Here is a 12,608-nt window from a genome sequence, read left to right as displayed (position 1 = left end):
GTATTGGGTGCATAAAAAAAAGAAATGGTACATGATAGAGGAGTATGGAAGGAGAAAACATGTTGCCCCGACCCCAGGTGACTGGGAGGACAGGAGAACGACGAATTTTTTTATTTATTACTTATTTGGGTAGACGAGCTCACAGTCCACCTGGTGCTATGTGGTTACTGGAGCCCATAGACATTTACAACGTAAATGCACCACCCACCTTGAGATATAAGTTCTAAGGTGTCAGTATAGTTACAACGGCTGCCCCACCCTTCAAACCGAAATGCATTACTGCTTCACAGCAGAAATAGGTGGGGCGGTGGTACCTACCCGTGCGGACTCACGAGAGGTCCTACCACCAGTTATTACCAGATGATGACTCAAAAAGCATTTCCCCTCAGCTATTCGCAGACGCGATATGGGGTCCGCCCCCCCAACGTCACGTCCGCTTCAAGTCCCGTTTCGCGCTGCCCCCGGTGCTGGCGCCGTCCGAGCTGAGCTTCTTGTACGGCGAGGCGCAGACCGGCCGCTCCCTGACCGTGGACTTCAGCATCGAGAACGCCACGTACTCGCTGAAGGGAGACCAGCGCCCCACCTCCTTGAGCGTGGCGATGAGCACGCCCCACAGAGGCTTCAGGTATACACTACAACTTTTTTTTTATGCCTAGTCTAGTTAGTCTAGTCTAATTAGTCTGGTCTAGTTAGTCTAGTCTAGTATGATCTAGTCTAGTCTAGACTTTTTATTGCCCTTGTAAGCAGACGAGAATACGGCCCAGCTGATTTTGAGTGGTTACCGTCACCCATGGACCTCAGCAATGCCAGGGACAGAGCCAAGCCGCTGCCTACAACTTAATACTCTCCACAAGCCTATTTTAAAGAAGGACATTGTCATAGCGCTTATCTTCTATTAACCTAACCTAATCTATCTTAAGAAGGAGGGAGCCTGGAGATCAGTAATACAGGTCTTTGAACCTAGTACAGACTTCAGCTCTTTCAAATGCTTACAAAATAAATTATAATGTTAATCTCCATTTGTATTTGTACTATAACTTTGAGAAAGAAATTAATAAATTATTATTATAAAAAAAATATATTCTTGTGAACCGATGTTGATGATTCCATTTTTGTTTGAAATTTTAATCTGAATTCTTGGTGCTTTTAAAGTTAATGAAGATCTGTCTTGTTATATTTAATAATACATATTTATGTGATTAAAAAATATACTTTTAAAATTCTCATTTGAAATTTAAGAAGTCTGTTTTTTTTAATTCGGTTTATTATTGTTACGCCGGTAAGAGTAACGCTATCTATTGCCGAATAGCCGAAACGAATATCAAATAAACTCGTTACTTCGAGAAAGCTCGAGAAGTACAACGCCATCTATTGTCAGATAACGGAAACACACATCGAAGCTACTCGACTTGCCCAAAATGTACTCGATACATATAGGGATGTCGTTTCGACTATAAAAGCATTGCAGAGATGGCACGAAGTCAGTAATCGAAACTACTCGAAGCGAAACAGCGAACGGATCACCTGAAGCGAAGCGAAAGAAGTGAATTCAGAATTTTAATGTGTTCGATAAGCGTTCTAAGTGTTAATGCAATTTTAATTTATACTTGGTAGAGTTTTTATTTATCCCGAACCCCAGCGCGTTATATTATTACCAGTTAACATTATCTTATCTTTGAACGAGCAATTCTCGTATATCATACATATATATGTATATAATCTGAATCTCGGAAACGGCTCCAACGATTTTAATAAAATTTAGTATACAAGGGATTTCGGGGGCGATAAATCGATCTAGCTACGATTTATTTTTAGAAAATATTGTTTTATTCGTGTTTTCAATAATCAACTCTTCCCGACATCTATTGGCGAATAATAATACTATTTTTCTTAATTGAGGGCAACTAACCTAGGTCATCATCTAGTGTACCTTATGTTTGTAATGATAAAACGTAATATCGAATGACAATTTTTCAGGGCCATGAAAGTGATAGGAGAGTTCCAGGACGATGACGTAGTTGGCTCAATTGTGACCGATGCGAAGGAATACAGTATCACCGGGAAGGTGCTGAGTCGAAATCCTTTAGATGTGAGTACGAATGAATAGCATCCCTGAGTTAAGGATCTCATCATGACAGACGAGGCATCGGTAAAATGCAACTGCTGTCAATAACATTGTTAACAAACTACGCACACTTTTTACTGGTGGTAGGACCTCTTGTGATTTCGCACGGGTAGGCACCACAAACCTGCCTATTTCTGCCGTGAAGCAGTAATGCGTTTCGGTTTGAAGGGTGGGGCAGCCGTTGTAACTATACTGAGACCTTAGAACTTATATCTCAAAGTGGGTGGCGCATTTACGTTGTAGATGTCGGTGGGCTCCAGTAACCACTTAACACCAGGCGAGCTGTGAGCTCGTCCACCTATCTAAGCAATAAAAAAAAAACAGAATACTCTTTAAGTAAATAGATAAAGAATCTAGCGAAAAACACGTTAATATATTTCGTTTTAATTAAAAGTACAAGCCTGACAAATATTAGTGTAGTTAGTATATTATTCAGTTATCGCGACTCGGAGGCAAAATTAAAACTACTTTTACGGTTTTGATATTGCGTTTTTTTTTTTTTTATTATCATTCCGTATCATTCATTATACTTATGTTTCGAATAGTTTAGAGTTTTCGTGGTCAGTCGTCTATGTCTACCATGAAAGCTGTAAAATATAAACAAAATCATTAAAAAAAACAATTTAAAAAAAAAACTTTGCGAAACCGGTACACTTGGATCTCGTACGTGTCGAATAGGTAGAAGAGTTCAGTTTATAATCGCTTTTTCTTAACGAAACAAACTAACCCCTAACATCCAAGCAACAAAGCTCATTTTCCCGACTCACTCTTTTTTGATTTTTAGCTATCTCTGTCACTCGTGCCGAAAGGACAAGGCGACACGATCAATGCCCGTATCAAATTGGAATCCACAAACACGGCTCGGACTATAACGGCGCATATCAACGGTCCTGTAGTCTGCACGGTGTTCGCCAGAGCTGAAATAGTGGACGCTTACAGCGATATCAACTTTAAGGTTAGTACGCTTAAGGTTCAAACTTAAATAAAACTTGTTATGTTTCTGGTTTGTGTTGTACTTCTCGTATTAGCGGGTAACTTTTCCTCGGAACGAATTAGTCAAACACATAAATGCTTATAATGTTTTGGATGTGTACAATTTTATAATATTACCAAAAAGGAGAAAACGACACAAGGCACTAGACCGGTGTTTCCTAACGTGGGCCCCACGCCCCACAAGGGGCAATTTGATAATATTAAGGGGGGTAATCGCACTAAATTAGTATAGAAAATGTGTATTAAAATTATTTTGCGACGAAAGGCTTGGCGAGTAAATTAACCCACAGACACAGCTCACTGAGTTTCTCGTCGGATGTTCTCAATGGGTCTCTGCTCTTGCTAGGGTTAGTATTAGCAGCGTCGTCAGTCTTGAGCCCCGTGAGCTCACCTACACGTTAGAGTTACGCTGACATAGCCTCTCAAGGCTATGAGCATAGTTAGGAAAAAAATTCCACGAAGTTAAGAACCCAATAGATCGTGTGACCCATCACCAATAATAATGGGATCATATCGCTTGGGGCCTATTTCCAAGTGTAGGCAATTGCTGACTAATGATGGTTGGAACACGCTCGTAGTTAACTTATACTGGTCACAGGTCAGCCTCCCAAAAAATAAGAACAAAGAGATATACTTCAAGTCCCGGGTGGATCACTACCCTGGACTTCGGAAGGTGGTCAGTGTGCAGGCCGCCACGCCCCTCGAGAAACTCAGTTTTCTGAAGGCAGACACGGATTTCGTGTAAGTATCATTATTGTACTTTTTACATCGCCTTAAACATAATTAAAATAACTTTTACCATTTTAAATCATCACTTGTATATTGATACTAGCTGACCCGGCAGACTTCGTAGTGCCTCAATCGATAAATAAAAGACCTAAATTTTTGTATAAAATAAATTTAAAACAAACAAAAGGAATCCAACGGACGGGGGACACATCAAAGGGAAAACAAAATTGTTATTTTTATTTAATTCCGAGCATTTTCATATTTATCTACCTTTTAAACCTTCTCTGGACTTTCACAAATAATTCACGACCAAAATTAGCCAAATCGGTCCAGCCGTTCTCGAGTTTCAGCGAGACTAACGAACAGCAATTCATTTATACATATATAGATAGATTATGATTTAGTGATATTGTTCACGGTATTCTAATATCGATGAATAACCAACACCCTAGTCGTCTATGTTACCACGAAAACTGTAAAGTATTCCAAACGTCGGTAATAATGTAAAGATAAATTAAAAAAACTCGAGGTAATATCGTAAAACTTGTTTTAATGGTAAAAAAAAATTGTGCTGATTGTGATTGACGCCAGAGCTAAACACCAATATTTAGTATAAGTATCAGTGTAATTTTCCGCGGGAATTAGATTTTTTTTTCTGGTTAAAATGCCTGTGTCACTCTCCTGACAATGTTACCAGTCGTCGTCCTCGTCAAACTCATCGATTCAAAGGGCAAACTAACCCATAGACACAGCCCACTGAGTTTCTCGTCGGATCTCCTCAATGGATCGCAATTCCGATCCGGTGGTAGAATCTGCGAAGCACTGCTCCTGAGTTTCTCGTCGGATCTCCTCAATGGATCGCAATTCCGATCCGGTGGTAGAATCTGCGAAGCACTGCTCTTGTTAGGGCTAGTCTTAACAATTATTTCAAGTTGAGCCCCGTGAGCTCATCTACCAGACCCAGCGTAGGTGTAGACCCTTAGCCTACCCAAAAATAGGTAGAGAAAAAATAAGTGTAATTTATTTTATTTATTGGGTACCAACATGTTATAAATTAGCACAAAACATTACAGGTATCATATACATTGATTTCACACTAATAGCTAACATAATTACTGGTACCGACTGCATGCATTGATAGAAAAACCGGCTCGTTGTATAAAAAAAATTATATATAACATTACATGAAAACCTTACATTATTACACATTTACTACCAAATACGCTATTACTTTATTGAAAAAGCTCATTGAACAAGTTTGTAGACTTCTCGTCTAAAACTGTCAACAGTGCCGGCAAAAACGTCCAGAAAATACTTGCTATGCAATTTGATTAATTCCCCAACTAGTCTGCTGAGAGGCCCGTTCTTACCGAGTTTGGTGACTACACCAAACTAATCTGGGAACCCTGAATACCATCAACTTAAAAAATATCATGTCAACCCGTTGCTTTGTTTCTACGTCAAAGAGCGACAAACAAACAAACAAATTTACTTTCACATTAAGTCACTCTGCTAATTAAGACCATCATGTTTTCAACAGTTTTGGCCCTAAAACTGGATACTTGATTTGTAAGTTCGACTTCCCCGACATGAAGGGCGCGGGAGACTTGAAATGGAGCTTCCTACTAAACGACTTGTTTATCAAGGTACCGTAAAATAACTTTTATATTTAACCAACAAACTTCTATAGTGAATTTGCTCTTTGACGAATATAGCTGCATTTTTGTTTAAGGCCTACTTTTGTGCGTGATGCGATTTTCTTAACCTTCTTGATAGCGTAAAAGTTAACTCAAATTTATATGGAATTGGCCCTAGTGGCAAATGTAGGCAAACGTTCCAACTCCATACAAATTTGAGTTAACTAACTAATACTGACTTAACTGAGTAAACTAAACTAATGGCACGTGATCGCCGCGGCCTTCAGACATGAGGTTGAATTCTCAGTGATAAAATTACGCTACAGCTGTAGTCTGAAACTGAAAGGCACAGCTTCCTCGCAGTAGAAATAATTAGAAAAGTGGTTATCATTTCCTCCTTGCGTCGTATGCCTCATTGCTGAGGGTCGTGACCACCCTTTTGTACCACCTTCGCACGCACGATCTTTCTCCATCCATTCTTGTCTCTGGCGGTGTGGAGGGCGTTGTGAAACGTGGAATCAAGAGCGGTGCGGATCTGGTCGGACCAACGTATTGCGCTGCGCCCACGAGGTCTTTTCCCATCTACCTTACCAGTCACCATAAGCCTCTCGAGATTGCTACCATCATTCCGTGGTTATACGAATACTTTAATTTCCTTGGGCCAGATAGAATTACAAACATTAGGCTTTTTATAACGATTTCCTCTAATGAATTTCGTCGCTCGCGTATTCGACCTCTTGGACTATAATATTTTAAATTCGAATATTTATGGAAAGGCTAACCCTTAAAACGGCCGAGTGCAAATCTATCCAGTACGATTTTTTTATTGCTTAAATGGGTGGACGAGCTTACAAACCACCTGCTGTGAAGTGGTTATTGAACCCATAGACAACTATAAAGTAAATGCCGCCACCGAACTCGAGACATGAATTGTAAGGTCTCAGTATAGTGACAACGGCTGCCCTACCCTTAAAACCGCTTAAAACCGAAACGCATTACTGCTTCACGGCATAAATTGGCAGGGTGCTGGTACCTACCCGCGCGGACTCACAAGACGTCCCTACCACCACGTAAACGTTCGAAATCAATCCAGAAATAATATCTGTGTACATAACGTAGAGAATGTTACAAACTTACGCACTTCTCCCAGGGGTTAGGACATCAGAACGTACAGGACATACAGAAGAGCGTTGACCTGGATATCTACTACGGCAACCGGACCGGTGCCGATCACCTGCCCAGAACCGACGCTGGCTTCAGAATGGACCTGGATCACATATGGCAGTAAGTTCAATCTATACTGAGTCCTTAGAACTCATACCTCAAGGTGGGTGGCGGCATTTACGTTGTAGATGTCTATGGGTTCCGGTAACTACTTAATACTAGATGGGCTGTGAGCTCGTACACCATCTCAGCAAATTAAATAAAACAAGCACCCAGTACTCTCAGCTCTACGGTATTTATTGCCTTAGAATATCATGATGTCATATTTGTCTAATTGTTGTTAATCGGTCATTTGTTGTTCTCTAAATGACATCACACGGTTGAAAGAAGAGGGCCTTTTATGAAGGAAGGATTACTGGTGGCTTGGAGGCCGTTCCAGTTTCACCAGGACAGGTGGGCGAGCAAAGGCTCAGCCAGGAGGGGTGGGACTTGGTAACAACTGCCCGAGCGCCTCCGAAGGAGACCTAGCAACTCAAGAGCAGCAGAAGAAATAGTGTCACCCATATTATCATATATTTTTTTATTACTTAGATGGGTGGACGAGCTCACGGCCCACCTGGAGTTAAACGGTTACTGGATACCATAGACCTTTATAATTTAAATGCCATCCACCTTGAGATATCAGCTCTAAGATCTCAATATACTACAACGGCTGCCGCACACTTCAGATCGAAACGCATTACTGCTTCACGGCAAAAATAGGCAGGGTGGTGGTACCTACCCGTGCGGACTCACAAGAGGTCCTACCACCAGTAAACTAAAAAAGTAATTGTGTTCATGTAGCGTCGTATGGTTTATGTCAAAAGTCGAACAAACGCTAAATAGTTGTTAGAGTAAAATTGACCTTATTTCCCTTTAATATAGGGCAGTATTATGTTCGATGAAGAACCCTTAGATATACTGTTAAAATTCGGGATCTACCGACTTAAGGGTCGGTGCTTTTAGGTACCTCAAGCACCGGTCATCGTTCTTGTCGAACCCGTCGCTTGCGACGAAGGGCTCGACGAGTAAATTAACCTTCAGACACAGCTCACTGAGTTTCTCGCCGGATCTTCTCAGTGGGTCGCGTTTCCGATCCAGTGGTGGATTCTGCGAAGCACGGCTCTTGCTAGGGTTCGTGTTAGCAACATCATCAGGTTTGAGCCCCGTGAGCTCACCTACTAGTTAAGACGACGCTGATATAGCCTCTCAAGGCTATCAGCTTAGGCAGGAGAAAAAAAAAACCTTACCTGATATTCATTAGGATACAGATCGCTTTGACGGTTACGTTCTCAGGATCGGCGCTAACGCGTCCGTCGGCTTCGTGATGAACAAACGCATCAGCGTGGTGCTGAACGTCATACTTCCGAAGCCAAACGTGGATGTGCACACGCTGTGCGTCGACGGCGACCTGGGCGGCGACCAGAGCCCGATCAAGACTATAGACGCCAAGTACAAGACTGACGTCACCAAGATCCTGACCGCCATAAAAGGAAACGTGAGTTGCCAGCTCTACCGCTGTCTTAACGGTATTGAACGAATGCTTCTCTTTCTACCTATTCTAGTGACCTCGAAGGGTCATGCTAGATTCACCGGGCGAGTAGATGAGCTCACGGGGCTCTAACTTGAGGACGTTTCTAACATTCACCCTAGAAAAGCTTCTATATGAGTTCTATGGTCTCAGTGTATAGTTACAAGGGCTGCCCCACTCTTCAAACCAAAACGCATTACTGCTTCACGGCAGAAATAGGCAGGGCAGTGGTACCTACCCGTACGGACTCAGAAGAGGTCTTACGACCATTAAAAATTCTGGCGAGAAACTCTGTCTGTGGGTCTCTGTCTCTGTCTGTGGGTTAATTGACTCGCTGAGCCCTTCGTCGCAAGCGACGGGTTCGGCGAGGACGGTGACCGGTGCTTGAAATACCTAAAAGCACCGTTAGTGGATAGAGAAGATCCGAAATGTTGTATGAACGAATGCAGCTTTTTATATTGCTTATATACATAGGCGGACAAGCACGGTCTACCTGGTGTTGAATGGTTATATGAGCCTGTGGACATCAACAAAACAAATACAGTCCCCCATTTTGAGATACGAGTTCTAAGTCTCAGTGAAGCCAACTCAACAGAAAGCTGAAGTTTATTTTAGAATTGACACTACATTCTTTGATTGTTAAGACTAGCGTACTTCTTCTTCTTTGTCATTTCCTCATTACTGAGGGTCGTGACCACCTTGGTACAGTTTTTGCACCAGCTTCCACCATTGTTGCCTGCATTCGACCTGCTTAATGGCGTACTAAGATCGGGATTTAGTTGTGGTATAGCTGTTTTGTGGGTTTGAACGAGTAAACCTCTTCTAGTTTGAAGGTCGACAGAAGGACTGCCATCCCACGTCTCCAGATGGATAGTGGTGGGATCTTTATGTGCTGCGATAATTGAGTCTTAAGACCAGCGTACTGAGACCGTCAACCGGCATTTAATTGTGGTATGCGTGTTGTGGGGCCAAATAAGTACAACTCTTCTAGTTTGAAGGTTGACAGAGGGACTTCCATTCCACGTCTCCAGATGGATAGTGATGGGATCTTTATGGGCCGCGATAACGACCCAGCACTGTATCGTTAGCTCGTACAACGAACAAAAGCATTATTTTTATCAACACGCAATATATGTTAAATTTAAATAAACGAAAGTGAGGGTATTTTTATAAAACACGATTCCAGCTGATACAACTACCGGAAAGCTTCGAATCGAATTCGACTGTGACTTGGACGTCGGGCGCCGAGTACAAGAACATAGAGAACTACATAGACCACAAGTGGGACATTAACGGTTCCCACTTCATAGACTACACTCTAGTGACGCCGCTCTACGAGAACGACTCTACGTTCAAGGTCAAGGGATCGTACCAGAGGGATTTGGTGCACAAATTGGAGATTGTCAAGTGAGTTTTACGAAAGTTCTCTTACTGCGGGTAGCTGAATGATCTCTGAACTTTATACGCAATAAAAATTTTATGCTATTGTCGGAAAGAGATAGAGCTAGATAGAAAATACGCTAAATCGTTTTACGGAATCACTGACAATAATACATTTTAGTCTCGTTTTATGTAAGCACACTTTTGATATTGGAGCTGTGGTTTGTTATTCGTATTCTCGGGATATTATGCTCCGAACACATAAAAGTCAGACACACCAATTAAACAAGATATATAATATAATATGTGTACAATGTTCTATTATAAAGTAAAAAGAGTAAACAAGTCGCTAGGCACTTCAAGACACCAATTAAAACTAAAATTATAATACGTTTTACAATCAACTTAAATCGATGCGCGCGAATCTGATAGCATGACGTCACGGGACACCTGCACGTTCGGGAACTCCGATCGCATCTGATGACGCCCGTGTGCAACCGAGTGTTGCACGCTACAGAGCATTAAGCGAAATGTTGATTTAAAATTATTTGTGAAGTGAAACTTCTGTGGGCACGTTGAGAGTAAAATTTAACTCGCGACAGATTCGTTACGGTTAAGGAGAAAAGATACAATTTAGTAAGAACGAGAGCGAGAAAATAGACAGTGCGTCTCGCGAACCACTCGACCCAGGAGAGAGTTTGGCTGCCTTGGCTACCTGGAGCCACTGCGGTCATCCACAATGCGTTTCCAGAGGTCTTTTTTGCCACGCACCATCCGGCTTTGGAATGAGTTCCCTTCCATGGTGTTTCCCGAGCACAATGACATATTCTTCTTCAAACGAGGCTTGTGGAGAGTATTAAGCGGTAGGCAGCGGCTTGGCTCTGCCCCTGGCATTGCTGAAGTCCATGGGCGACGGTAACCACTCACCATTAGGTGGGCCATCTGACTACAAGGGCAATAAAAAGAAAAAAAAGCTTCTCTTATACACAGCATTCCCTGTTACAAGAAAAATTTTATTTAAGGATGGAAAATAAAGAAAACTACAATACTACCTCAAAAGAAGTTTCACTCCTTTCACGTGCGCGCACCGTTTTTTTATTTTTGTTTTCAGAGGCCACATGCACAAGCCTGGTGCATCCCAGATCGGCGAGATGGACGTGCGTTACGGCGGCGTGAAACACACAGACGGATACTTCAACTTCACGACGCCCTTCCAGAAACTGAAATGGCTCAAATCTATATTTGACGTAAGGCTTTTTTTTAAGTCGTCGTGGCCTAACGGATAAGACGTCCGGTGCATTCGTGTTGAGCGGTGTGTATTCGAATCCCGCAGCCGGGTACCAATTTTTCTAATGAAATACGTACTCAACAAATGTTCACGATTGGCTTCCACGGTGAAGGAATAACATCGTGTAATAAAAATGAAACCCGCAAAATTATAATTCGCGTTGTTACTGGTAGTAGGACGTCTTGTGAGTCCGCTCGGGTAGGTACCACCGCCCTGCCTATTTCTGCCGTGAAGCAGTAATGCGTTTCGGTTTGAAGGGTGGGGCAGCCGTTGTAACTATACTTGAGACCTTAAAAGCACACGGTCTTTGTCGAAGGATAGAACGACATTGGATCCCCCACGCTGAGACTACAGCAGCGTTCCATTAATATATAAATTTTACCTTCCAATAAAATTTGTATTATGTTTCCTAAGACGTCCGAAGTCCATTATGAGAGAGTACATCGTATGATTTCCACTGCAGGTCGCTAAATTTGACTACTTCCGTTTCCTAAGTCCCGCCTACAGCGCCCTCTATAACGTCTGGAACCGAACCAACAAGCAAAGACAAGCCGCCATATTTGTCATTGTTCGGCTCATAATGATGGATGTAGCCCCAGGAAGACATTATCTGGACTTCGGACGTCTTAGGAAACATAATACAAATTTTATTGGAAGGTAAAATTTATATATTATGTGTTCCGTTTGACGTCCGAAGTCCATTATGAGAGACTGTTTGTTATCTCCTGGTGGCTTGTATTTGAAATAAAATACTATTTATTTAAAAAGCAACAATGTGACTTATTATGTTTAATTAAGCAAAGCTTAAATTAAGCACATAATTTAAATTAATTGAAGGTAACCGTATAATATTACCCACTTAATTCAAATCGACCTAATAAGATTTAGGACGAAAATACTGAGAAAGATTTCTCAGAATTTATATCAGTGTTTGATGCATTAATAATAAGTTTTTGATAAAACTTTCTAAAAGTATGCTCATGTTGTCAGTTAGCTTTAGCTAAAATATCATTAATTTGGTAATTTCCTACCCAGTTTAAAGTTTTCACCACCGCTCTACAGCTTCCAACTGAGGCCTGAATACCTGAGTCTCCTAAAAGACTTTTAGCCAACTACTAATCCTCGCTGCAGTAGCTAGCTTAGTTGAGCCTTTAGTTGCTAAGAATAGATTACTAATATTCCTACTGGTTTGCTGTGTCATATTCACTAGATTGCGTAGCCAGTATACTGCATCGATGATCGATTGGTCAGGAGCAGCCACGAATGTCCAACTGGACTGTTGGTGTGAAGATCAATTAGTTTTCGACCCAAATATCGGTTAATTTAGAAGGTGCAGGCTTTGTCAAGGGAATAGATTTCAGTATGTTTCACTGTCGGGCTCGAAGCTATTTTTATATCCGATATAGTTTCACAAACGGACGCTATATAACAGACTTATGAACTAGAATGGTCCGGTAGGAGAGACCATGAGATAAATACAGATAACAGAGAAATCTAGCTACATTTGCTAATTCGGATACACGAGAATTAATACATTTTCTTGACAAAACCTTACCCCTTATTCCAAATAGGGGCGTATGTTCTTATCGTAGACTCTCTCCAGCACGATAATAGTAAGTTTCTCTCCTGCCGATGTCCATGTCCCTGTCAGCGTGTCCCACCCAAAATGAGCCAAGCTTGCAGGTGTAGATTGCTGACTTAGCCTGGAGGTAGCATTGTCAG

The 12,608-nt window shown here is 41.7% G+C and overlaps 1 protein-coding gene across 2 annotated transcripts in view; it reads left to right on the top strand.

Annotated features, from left to right (window-relative positions):
* Window positions 1-12,608, top strand: part of LOC101743290 (uncharacterized) — a 90,123-nt gene that overhangs the window by 49,381 nt on the left and 28,134 nt on the right. The window contains exons 40-48 of one of the 2 annotated variants that reach the window (XM_038021068.2): window positions 390-625; window positions 1,978-2,089; window positions 2,910-3,080; window positions 3,717-3,859; window positions 5,388-5,493; window positions 6,635-6,768; window positions 7,984-8,185; window positions 9,405-9,625; window positions 10,710-10,845. In XM_038021068.2, coding sequence (XP_037876996.1) covers window positions 390-625; window positions 1,978-2,089; window positions 2,910-3,080; window positions 3,717-3,859; window positions 5,388-5,493; window positions 6,635-6,768; window positions 7,984-8,185; window positions 9,405-9,625; window positions 10,710-10,845 — 1,461 coding nt within the window. 2 annotated transcript variants of the gene reach the window in all.

This window comes from Bombyx mori, chromosome 28, assembly GCF_030269925.1.
Source record: "Bombyx mori chromosome 28, ASM3026992v2".
Lineage (NCBI taxonomy): Eukaryota > Metazoa > Arthropoda > Insecta > Lepidoptera > Bombycidae > Bombyx > Bombyx mori.
This window is presented reverse-complemented; position numbering and strand designations above follow the sequence as displayed.